The sequence below is a fragment of the Sapajus apella genome, unplaced genomic scaffold (assembly GCF_009761245.1).
Source record: "Sapajus apella isolate SASKATOON/1434 unplaced genomic scaffold, GSC_monkey_1.0 scaffold114, whole genome shotgun sequence".
In the NCBI taxonomy this organism is placed as follows: Eukaryota; Metazoa; Chordata; class Mammalia; order Primates; family Cebidae; genus Sapajus; species Sapajus apella.
Genome location: NW_022437054.1, coordinates 938,687 through 950,299, shown reverse-complemented (window position 1 = coordinate 950,299; position 11,613 = coordinate 938,687). Strand labels below are relative to the sequence as shown.

General features: G+C 40.9%; 1 protein-coding gene across 1 annotated transcript; it reads left to right on the top strand.

Annotated features, from left to right (window-relative positions):
• The first annotated feature begins 340 nt into the window (after nucleotides 1–340).
• On the top strand, nucleotides 341–2,370 carry PABPC3 (poly(A) binding protein cytoplasmic 3). Its single transcript, XM_032260064.1, has one exon. It carries the CDS (start codon nucleotides 342–344, stop codon nucleotides 2,250–2,252), a length of 1,911 nt encoding a protein of 636 aa, XP_032115955.1. The 5' UTR covers nucleotide 341; the 3' UTR covers nucleotides 2,253–2,370.
• The last annotated feature ends 9,243 nt before the right edge of the window (nucleotides 2,371–11,613 follow it).

Below are 11,613 nucleotides of genomic sequence, written 5' to 3'. Positions count from 1 at the left end.
ATCTTAGAAAAATCATGAATGCTCTTTTATAAAATAACCCGGTGAAGCAGCCAAGCCCAAGCCGCCGGCCTGCGACCCCGCAGCAGTTCCAAGAAGGAACCAAGAGACCGAGGCCTTCCCGCTGCCCGCAACGACACCTCCACCCTCGCTCCCCGCCGGCAGCCAGCGGCAACGGATCGACAGGGTTCCGCGGCCGTTGAGTAGTTTTCGATTCCGCGTGCTTTTTGTCCCTCTGCGCTTACCCCCGTTCCCCTCCCCCTCTCCGGCCTCCGGCCCGGCACTCGCCCTCCACCTCTCACGGAAAGGTCGCGGCTTGAGGCCCGGCGGGCAGCGGTGCCGCGATGAACCCCAGCACCCCCAGCTATCCCATGACCTCGCTCTACGTGGGGGACCTCCACCCCGACGTGACCGAGGCGATGCTCTACGAGAAGTTCAGCCCGGCGGGGCCCATCCTCTCCATCCGGGTCTGCAGGGACGTGCTCACCCGCCGCTCCTCCGGCTACGCCTACGTGAACTTCCAGCACCCGAAGGACGCGGAGCGTGCTCTGGACACCATGAATTTTGATGTGATAAAGGGCAAGTCGGTACGCATCATGTGGTCTCAGCGTGATCCATCACTTCGCAGAAGTGGAGTGGGCAACATATTCGTTAAAAATCTGGACAGATCCATCGGTAACAAAGCACTGTACGACACCGTGTCTGCTTTTGGCAACATCCTCTCGTGTAAGGTGGTCTGTGATGAAAATGGTTCCAAGGGCTATGGATTTGTGCACTTTGAGACACAGGAAGCAGCTGAAAGAGCTATTGAAAAAATGAATGGAATGCTCCTAAACGATCGCAAAGTATTTGTTGGGCGATTTAAGTCTCGTAAAGAACGAGAAGCTGAACTTGGAGCTAGGGCAAAAGAGTTCACCAATGTTTACGTCAAGAATTTTGGAGAAGACATGGATGATGAGCGCCTTAAGGATCTCTTTGGCAAGTTCGGGCCCGCCTTAAGTGTGAAAGTAATGAAAGACGAAAGTGGAAAATCCAAAGGATTTGGATTTGTAAGCTTTGAAAGGCGTGAAGATGCACAGAAAGCTGTGGATGAGATGAATGGAAAGGAGCTCAGTGGAAAACAAATTTACGTTGGTCGAGCTCAGAAAAAAGTGGAACGGCAGACGGAACTTAAGCGCAAATTTGAACAGATGAAGCAAGATAGGATCAGCAGATACCAGGGTGTTAATCTTTATGTGAAAAATCTTGATGATGATATTGATGATGAACGTCTCCGGAAAGAGTTTTCTCCATTCGGTACAATCACTAGTGCAAAGGTTATGATGGGGGGTGGTCGCAGCAAAGGGTTTGGTTTCGTGTGTTTCTCCTCCCCAGAAGAAGCCACTAAAGCAGTTACAGAAATGAATGGTAGAATTGTGGCCACAAAACCATTGTATGTCGCTTTAGCTCAGCGCAAAGAAGAGCGCCAGGCTCACCTCACTAACGAGCATATGCAGCATATGCAGAGAACGGCAAGTGTACGAGCTGTGCCCAACCCGGTAAGCAACCCCTACCAACCTCCTTCAGGTTACTTCATGGCAGCTCTCCCACAGACTGAGAACCCTGCTGCATGCTCTCCTGCTAGCCAGATTGCTCAACGAAGACCAAGTCCTCGTTGGACTGCTCCGAATGTCAGACCTCATCCATTCCAAAATATGCCGGGTGCTATCCACCCAGCTGCTCCTAGACCACCATTTAGTACTATGAGGCCAGCTTCTTCACAGGTTTTACGAGTCATGTCAACACAGCATGTTGCTAACACAGCACAGATAATAGGTCCACGTCCTGCAGCTGCTGCAGCTGCAGCTACTCCTGCTGTCCGCACCGTTCTGCGGTTTAAATATGCTGCGGGAGTTCGTAATCCTCAGCAACATCTTCATACACAGCCACAAGTTACAATGCAACAGCCTGCTATTCATGTACAAGGTCAGGAACCTTTGACTGCTTCCATGTTAGTATCTGCCGCTCCTCAACAGCAAAAGCAAATGTTGGGTGAACGGCTGTTTCCTCTGATTCAAGCCATGCACCCTACTCTTGCTGGTAAAATCACTGGCATGTTGTTGGAGATGGATAATTCAGAACTTCTTCATATGCTCGAGTCTCCAGAGTCACTCCGTTCTAAGGTTGACGAAGCTGTAGCTGTACTACAAGCCCACCAAGCTACAGAGGCTGCCCAGAAAGCAGATAGCAGCGCCACTGGTGTTCCAACTGTTTAAAATCAATCAGGGACCATGAAAAGAAACTTGTGCTTCACCGAAGAAAAATATCTAAACATTGAGAAACTTAAATACTATGGAAAAAATTGCAAAAATTAAAATAAAAAAGGAAAGGAAACTTCGAACCTCATGTATGTACTGACCAAATGCCAGGTCTAGCAAACATAACGCTAGTCCTAGATTACGTATTGATTTAAAAACAAGAAAACCCCACAAAAGTAGTAAAATATAAAAACAAATTAATGTTTCATAGACCCTGGGGAAAAGAATTTTTAGCAAAGCACAAAAATGTAAAGCATTCCTTTCTTTAATTTTGTAATTCTTTACTGTGGAATAGCTCAAAATGTCAGTTCTAAGTAACAGAATTTGTAACTGAGCAAGGAAATGTGATTTGGATTATAAAATTCTTGCTTTAATAAAAATTCCTTAAATGGTGAAAAAAAGAAAAATCATTAATTTTACTAATAATCTTTCTTTACATTTTCTATAATTGTATTTCCCACTATATTTCAAATATAAAAATCACCTTTTTCACCAAAATTTTAGGTCTTTATATAATAGTGTTTATTTTTAGTATTTATAAATGAAGAAAATATGCAATGACAAAATAGGAATTATAAATTCAGTAATATTTGTTCAAAATTGTAAGACAATTATTAATTTATATTGTATTATTTTAAAATAAAAAATACATAGTTTTAAAAATCTAATTGAATAGGTTCTGATCACAGAGATAATCACTTTGAATCATTTGGTTTTAGTGTTTCTGATAGTTTATTTTCTTCAATAATAATTGTACATAGTTATCTCTTGGTTTATCAATCTTGTAATTTAACTATAGACTTCCTGCTGTGATAAATAAGGGTATGTTTCATTTACCCCTTTCCACCATTCCTCCTCCTCCTCCCAGTATAATTTATCACTATTTGTAGTTCCTTTATTGGTAATATTAATTAACATAAACATTTACTTTATAATTAATGTTACACCTGGTGGATTGTATCAAAGGACAGCCCATTTGAGCATTCTCCTTTAAGATGAGTAAAGGCTGTGACATTGCACTACATAGAGAGAAATAGAGTTATAACCATACCATATTACTTTGCAATGAACTATGCATATGCAGAGAGATGGTCACTATATATATAATGCTTGGATATAGCTATACACACACAAACATAGGTAGCGTGTGTGTGCATATATATATATTATATATATATATATATATATATACACACACACACATACATACATAAGATACACATACATATATGTATTAATAATATATTATTTATTCATCCCAATTTGGGGGGGCCTGTAGGTAAATTATGGAGAACTTCATTACGGTTACAGTTAAAGTTAAGCTTAAATGATTTTCATAACGTATGCAATCAGAATGTTTATATTTGAAAAAACACAAAAAAGGTTTGGGGTCTATTATCCACTCAGTGACAATGTCAGATGTACATGGTACATCCAGCGGGGCTTCAGTCCTCAGATGTTGCCAGTTTCCAGGTTGTTAAATACAAGTTGCTGAAGGTCTTGTCATAAGTATCCCAATAGTTTAAATAGTTTCTTCTTATTATTTGTTTATTTATTTATTTATTTAGAGACACCTCACTCTGTCACCCGCACTGGAGTGCATTGGTGTGATCTTGGCTCACTGCAATCTCTGCCTCCTGGGCTCAAGTAATTCTCCCACCTCAGCCTCCCAAGTAGCTGGAACTACAGGTGCACATCACCATACCAGGCTATTTTTTTTTTTTTTTAATTTTTCGTAGAGACAGGTTTTCACCATGTTGCCCAGGCTGGTTTCGAACTCCTGATCTCAAGGGATCCGCCCACCTCTGCCTTCCAAAGTGCTGGGATTATAGGTGTGAGCCACCATGCCTGGCCTTCTTTTTTAGGATGGGTTATTCATGGTTTAGCAGTCCTACAATTTATTGACTTCTGGCCAAATGAGATTATAAGCTTCCTAAATACAGAAATGGGGTTTGCATAGCAGACAATTAAATGCTTGTTGATTGGTCAACATCATATGTCCGGAGGATTTTCATATACTTAAGTGCTTAAATTCTCATAACACTTCTCAGAATAGCGAGGGAATATTGGTGTGGGTGTGCAGTGCTATTCTTGATGATGTGGGATAAACAGAAAGAAATGATCTCCAGTCCACACTATTGAGAAGAGCCCCCTATACTGAGGGGCACACATGTCCACAACTAGCTCCCGGCCATATGGAGGAGTGAACAGAGTATAGAGGGAAGCACAATGTACCACAGCAAAGAGATCTGGGAGGACCTTGTGCATAAGACGGCTTGTAAGCCAAGCCTTCAAAGATGAGTAGGGTTTTGATGAATAGTCAAGAAGAGAAGTCTGAGGCCAAGGAAATTTGACCAAAGGCAGATGTTTCATCAAATTTGACAAGGCATTCCATGGAGTAGCGTTGTCTCTGAGAAGCAGGTGCTTGTTCAGAGACTGTGTGTCCCAGCTCCTTTCTGCATCAGGACAGGGCATGTCACTAGCCCTTACCCAGGAAACGTGAGTGGGAGTGATGCATGTCTTTCAAGGCAAAGCAGTTAAGATAACTGATGGACTTTCCAATGTCACTTTCCCCATCCGCTGGGTGAAGAACATTGCAACTCATTGAGAGAGGAGCCACAGGACAGAGGGAGAGTGTGTGTGTCTGTGTGTATAGAAAGAGAGATAGAGAGACAGAGAGAGAGTCTTGCCTTTTCTCCCATGTTGGAGTACAGAGGCGGGATCATAGCTCACTATAATCTCAAACTCCTAGGCTCAAGCAGTCTTCCCACCTCAGCTGCCCAACAGTAGCTAGGACTACAAGCACACACCACCATGCCTGGCTAATTTATTTTATTTATTTAGTTTGTAGAGGCAGGGGCCTTGCCATATTTCCCAGGCTGTTCTTGAACTCCTGGCCTTAAGCAATCCTCCTGCCTTAAGCCTCCCAAAGTACTACGATTATAGGTATGAGTCACTGCACCCAGCCTAGATATATTTTATTCTACATAAAATTACAATGTTTTATATAAAATGTGTACATTACTGATTTGACTTGAATATTATTACTGTCAATTATTCAAACTTGAATTAAGTCCAACTGCCTGATCAGTGATACATTAAAATATCACAATAGGTACTTATCCAACAATCTCAACTTCAGACTGCTACAACAAAAACTGGTGGCTCACAAACAACAGAAATTTATTTCTCACTGTTCTGAACACTGGGAAGTTCAAGATCAAGGTGCCACAGATTTAGCATCCGGTGTCTGGTAAGGGTCTGATTTTTGGTTCATAAAGTCGGTCTTTTCACTGTAACCCCACATAGGGGAAGGAGTCAACTCTATGGGGCCTCTTCTATAAGCGTATTAATCTTTTCCCCAAGGGTTTCACTCTCATGACCTGATCACTACCCAAAGACCCCACCTCCTATCATCGTAGTGGGGGTTAGGACTCAACATAGGAGCTTTTAGGGGATGTAAACATTCAGTCTACTGCATCAACTACCTATCATAAGGTAATGATAGGTAATTCAGTCTACTGCATCAACTACCTATCATAATGGAAAACATATCATAAGCAAACAGGGCCTTTAGCCAGCTGCAATTGGTAATACAAAGAGCACACATTTTCTTCTTCCTTGAACATCCAATATGCCCTCACTCAGAAACTAGCTATTCTTATTTTATATAAATTGATATAAATTTAAATGTGTAGACATATATGTAAATATATAAAAATCTAACAAGGTGAATTATTTCCTTCTTATTAGAAAATCAAATTGAGAGAGGGAGAGAAAGAACAGAAATAAATACACTAAAAGCAGGAAGAAGTAATACTTGGTACTCAAATAGCAAGAAACAGGAAAAAAGCAACATAAATACTCAACAAAAATAGTATCAGCAGGCCAGGTGAGGTGGCTCACACCAGTAATCTTAGCACTTTGAGAGGTCGAGGCGGGCAGATCCCTTGAGCCCAGGAGTTCAAGATCAGCCTGGTCAACATGGAGAAACCATGTCTCTACCAAAAAAAAAAAATATATATATATATATATACACACAAAAATGGAACAAATGTCAGTGACAATGGTAGCTCTGAGTCTACAGGAGAAATGGGATTGTCCTCAGTTTATTGTCACTAAAAAGGCATGGAAGCAGGCAAAACCAGGTAGACATATATTTCCTCAAGGAAAAGTTTTAAAGAAGAGTTTTCTTCGTAAGGTAATAATAAATTTTATTTATGTGGAAACCCCCTTTTCCTAAGAATGCTGTCAACATGAAACATTATTGGGGTTTATTCCAGAAATGCAAAGTTAGTTAATATTTAAAAACCAATGAATGTAATCCATCATATTAATAGAATAAGAGAGAAAACCCATATGGTCATCTCAGTAACGTTGAAAAACTATTTTATAAAATTTGAGATCTAGTCATAAAATGCAAAAGCTCAGTAAACTAGGAATACATAAGCTCAGTGAACTAAAAATAGATAAACTATATTTACAAAAAAGCTAGAATAACATCACGTTGTTCTAATGGTGAAATATTGAATGCTTTCCTCGTCAAGGAATAAGAAAAGAAAATCCATGATCAACATTTCTATTCAACATTGGACTAGAAAATGTAACCAGTACAATAGGCAAGAAAGCATAAAGACAGGAAAGGGAAAGTAAAGCTATCATTATTCATAAATGACATGACTGCATGCGTAGAAAAGCCCAAAGAATCTGTTAATAAATTGAAAGAATGAGTGAACTTAGTAGGTCACTGGATTCAAGGTTAATGTACTGAAAAACAATTCTATTTCTACATACTCACACAAACCAATTTAAATATAAAATTTAAAAACCATTATCAATACAATCCCTTTGGAAAAATAGTTTAGTACTTTCTTAAAAAATTAAAGGTACACCTACCAGAAGATCCAGCCATTTCGCTCTTGGTGTTTTACCCAAGAGAAAGAAAACCATATGTTTATACAAAGACTTGTACAAATGTTCATAGCAGCTTCATCTGTAATATACCCAAACTGAAAACAACCCAAGTGCCCACTGAAAGGCTAAACAAATTGCGATATAGTCGTACAATAGAACACTACCAAGCAATGAAAAGACTGAACTAGTGATATGTGCAAAAACACAGAGAAATCTCAGAATAATTATGCTGACTGGGGGGGAAAAAAAAACCCAAGCCAAAAAACAGACTACATAAAAATTCTGGGAAAATTCAAACTAATTTATAATGTTAGAAAGGTTGCCGCAGGGTGGGAAGGTCAGGGCAGGCAGAAAGCAGCCACAAGGAGGATTCCACAGGGGTAGGAAAAAACTTTTGAAAGTGATATGTTTGTTTGTTTGTTTATTTATTTATTTATTTTGAGATGTCGGAGTGGCGCACTGGAACCTCCGCCTCCCAGGTTCAAGCAATTCTCCTGCCTCAGTGTCCTGAGTGGCTGGGATTACAGGTGCCCACCACCAAGCCTGGCTAATTTTTGTAGTTTTAGTAGAGATGAGATTTTTACCATGTTGGCCAGGCTGGTCTTTAATTGACCTCAGGTGATCTGCCTACCTCAGCCTCCCAAAGTGATATGTTTATTCTCTTAATTGTGGTCATGGTTTGATGATGTATACATTTGTCAAAACCTATCAAATTGTACACTTAAGTGCATTATGTAACATATCAGTAAAGCTCTTTAATTTTTTAAATAAAGAAATGGATTGTGCAGAAAAACATACAAATTCTGACATAAACAACACCCATTTCATCAAGTATCTAGGAATGCATCTATCAAGAGATGTGCAAAAATGCTACATTGAAAGCCAAAACACTGTAGCAAGAAATCTTAACTAACCTCAATAAATGGAGGAATATGCCAGGAATAGACTGGAAAACTCATTATGGCAAGATGGCAGTTCCCTTCAAATTTTTCTACAGATTGAACGAAATCCCAAATAAAATCTCAGCAGGTTTTTTAAATGAACAAACCCAATCTAAAATTTATATGAAAATACAAAGAACCTAGTGGGTGTGGCGGCTAAAGCCTATAATCCCAGCACTTTGAGAGGCCGAGGCAGGTGAATAACCTGAGGTCAAGAGTTTGAGACCAGCCTGGCCAACATAGCAAAAGCCCGTCTCTACTAGAAATACAAAATATAGCTGGGCGCGGTGGCAGGCATCTGTACTTCCAGCAACTCGGGAGGCTGAGGCAGGAGAATTGCTTGAACCTGGGAGGCGGAGGTTGTAGTGAGCCAAGATCTCACCACTGCACTCCAGCCTGGGTGACAGAGCAAGGCTCCATCTCAAAAAAAAAAAAAAAAAAAAAGAAAAGAAAGAAAAGAAAAGAAAAGAAAATACAAAGAACCTAAAATGGCCAAAACAACCTTGAAACTCAAGAATGGCATTGGAGATTGGCACTGCTAGGTATCATGACCTATGGTAAAGCTACAGCAATAATTAAGACTATGGCATTTGTGCAAGGATAAGTAAATAGAATAGTAAACCAGTTGGAGTATCCAGAACAGACACACACAGAGTCACTTGATTTATAATAAAGGAATACACCGGCTCAGTTGGACATCTGTATTGTAGAAAACAAACCTTGACCTTCACCTCACGGCATACACAAAACATAATCTGAGATAGACCCTTGATTTAAAAGTGTAAGGATACTTTAAAGACCATGAATAGGCACATATTTTTTAAACAGGACACAAAAGCAGTAGTCATAATAGAAAAGATTGATAAATCGGTCTTTATTAAAAATAAGAACTTTTGTTCAATAAACGACAACATTGAAAGTAAAAAAGCAAGCCCCAGACTGGGAGAAGACATTTGCCATCCCCATGTCTGGCCAAGGATTCATTCTGAATATTCAAAGAACTCCGACAAAACAATAACACCCAGTGCAACTTGAATTTATTTATTATTTTTTACTAAATGAGAAAAAGACTCAAATGGGCAATGAACAAATGAAAATATCCACATAACCTGTAAGTATTTAAAAAGATGTTCAGCAGAATTCATTACCTGTACAGCACAAATTAAAAGCACAATGAGGCCGGGCGAGGTGGCTCATACCTGTAATCCCAGCACTTTGGGACACTGAGGTGGGGGGGGTCACTTGAGGTCAGGAACTCAAGAGCAGCCTGGACAACATAGCAAAACCCCATCTCTACTAAAAATACAAAAATTAGCTGGGTGTGGTGGCATAGGCCTGTAATCCCAGCTACTTGGGAGGCGGAGGCAGGAGAATCACTTGAACCTGGGAGGTGGAGTTTGCAATGAGCAGAAATCAAGCCACTGCACTCCACCCTGGGCAACAGAGCAAGACTCCATATAAAAACAAAAAAAGAAAAAGAAAAAGAAAAAACAAACACAGTGAGATATTACTACACCCCCCCCCCCACAGGATGGCTAAAATTAATACTAACAATACCAGGTGATGGGGAGGATATGAAACAACCAAAACTCACATATACTGCCCGTGGGATATAAATGGTTCCTTTGGAAAACCGGCATCCTACAAAAACAGCATGTACATACATCCCAAGATTTTCATTCGTCAGTATATATTCAACAGAAATGAGGTCTTAACAGAAAAACATGAACAAGAAAGCTCACAGCAGCTTTATTCGTAATACCCCCAAACTAAAAAAATCTAAATGTCAATCAACTAAAGAAGAGAAAAATAAATAAATTCCTATGGAAATACTACAGAACAGAGCACTACACTGCAACAAGAAAGAGCAAACTACTGACGAATGGGCCGCGTGGGTGACTCGCAGACGTTATGGTAAACAAAAGGAATCGGACCTGACAGGGCACGTGCTGACTGACCCATTTTATATGAAGATCAAGGACAGGCAACACTAATTGTGATGGTAGACAAAGAACAGGTGCTGGACTTTGCCGGTGGTCGGGGCACTGACTGGAAAGAGGCAAGAAGCAACCCTTTAGGGTGCTGATAACTTTCTGTACCTTCATCTGGGTGGCTGGTGAATGAGTCTATGCATGTGTGAAAACTCACCAACCTGCACTGTTATATATATCAACTTTAAAAAATTAAAGAAGGTGGAAGAGAAGCGGAAGCAACATTCCCCTGAGAGTTCCTAAACAAAGTTCCTGCCCTAGTGTCAGAGTGGTATTGATCTAAACACAAGAGACTTCCTTAGGAAGGAGAAAGTCACACTCCGTAGACAGCATTCCTAATTAATTGCTCTGTGGGTGAGGACACACTGCTAATTAAGCTCCCAGCGAGAGAAGGAAGAAAGAGCAGGTCTGAGTTTGGATTCTCCTCCTCCTGTAACCGGTGGGTTTGCTCTCGACATCTGTGTTTTGCTTCTGACTCAGTTGATTTGCTTTTGATTGAAAATTTTGGCTGGGCTCGGTGGCTCAAGCCTGTAATCCTAGCACTTTGGGAGGCTGAGGTGGGTGGATTGCCTGAGCTCAGGAGTTCGAGACCAGCCTGGGCAACAGTGAAACCCTGTCTGTACTAAAATACAAAAACTTAGACAGGCACGACAGCGTGCGCCTGTAGTCTCAGCTACTCGGGAGGATGAGGCAGGAGAATCACCCAGGAGACCAAAAAAAAAAAAAAAAAAGAAAGAAAGAAAAAAGAAAAGAAAATTTCAGAAAATCCAACTCAAATTGGTTTAAAGAAATGTATGGCCACGCTAAAGGGAAGCTTAGAGATTCGTGGTTGGTTGACCCAACCGCTCAGCCTCAGCTTTGACGGCTTCGCAGTCTGTCTCCTCTACTGTACACATTGTGGGATTCAGTGTCAGCTGGATCCCTTTGTTGGGGGACCTGGTTGATCACTGCAGTCCAGGCTACATCCATCCTTTCTTATTTTTTCAGGGAGAATTACTACTAGATTTCCCAGGAGAGTGAGGAAGGATGTCCCTAGAACTTCCAGCAAACCACTTCTTATGTGTCATCAGCCGGAATGTAGTCATAGCTCTGTCTAAACCTGTCACTGGCACTAAGAACACAAGGATTGGTTTAGTCTAATGAGGGTGACCCTAGAGCTGATAATAGGGTACATACTAGAACAAAATCAGGGTTCTGTTCAGAACAAGGAAGGGGGGCTGGGAAATTGATGCTGGGTTGGCAACCAACAATATCCAATACAATTTCCTCAAGAAGATTGTAAGTACCTGGGTGGCAGGGACTGTGTTTTAGACCTCTCCCTTATCCTCACAACCTGTTACTGTGTGAGGGCTTTGAGATTAGGGAGTCCCGCTAGGGACAGGGGAATGTGTAGGACCCCAGAGTCATACAAATTAAAGGAATAGTGGCTGATGCTACTAGGTGATTAACCACCCAAAAATGTGGCGAAGCTTC

Coding starts and splice junctions, on each gene's coding strand:
- PABPC3 (XM_032260064.1), top strand. CDS start 342: ATGAACCCCAGCACCCCCAGCTATCCCATGACCTCGCTCTACGTGGGG.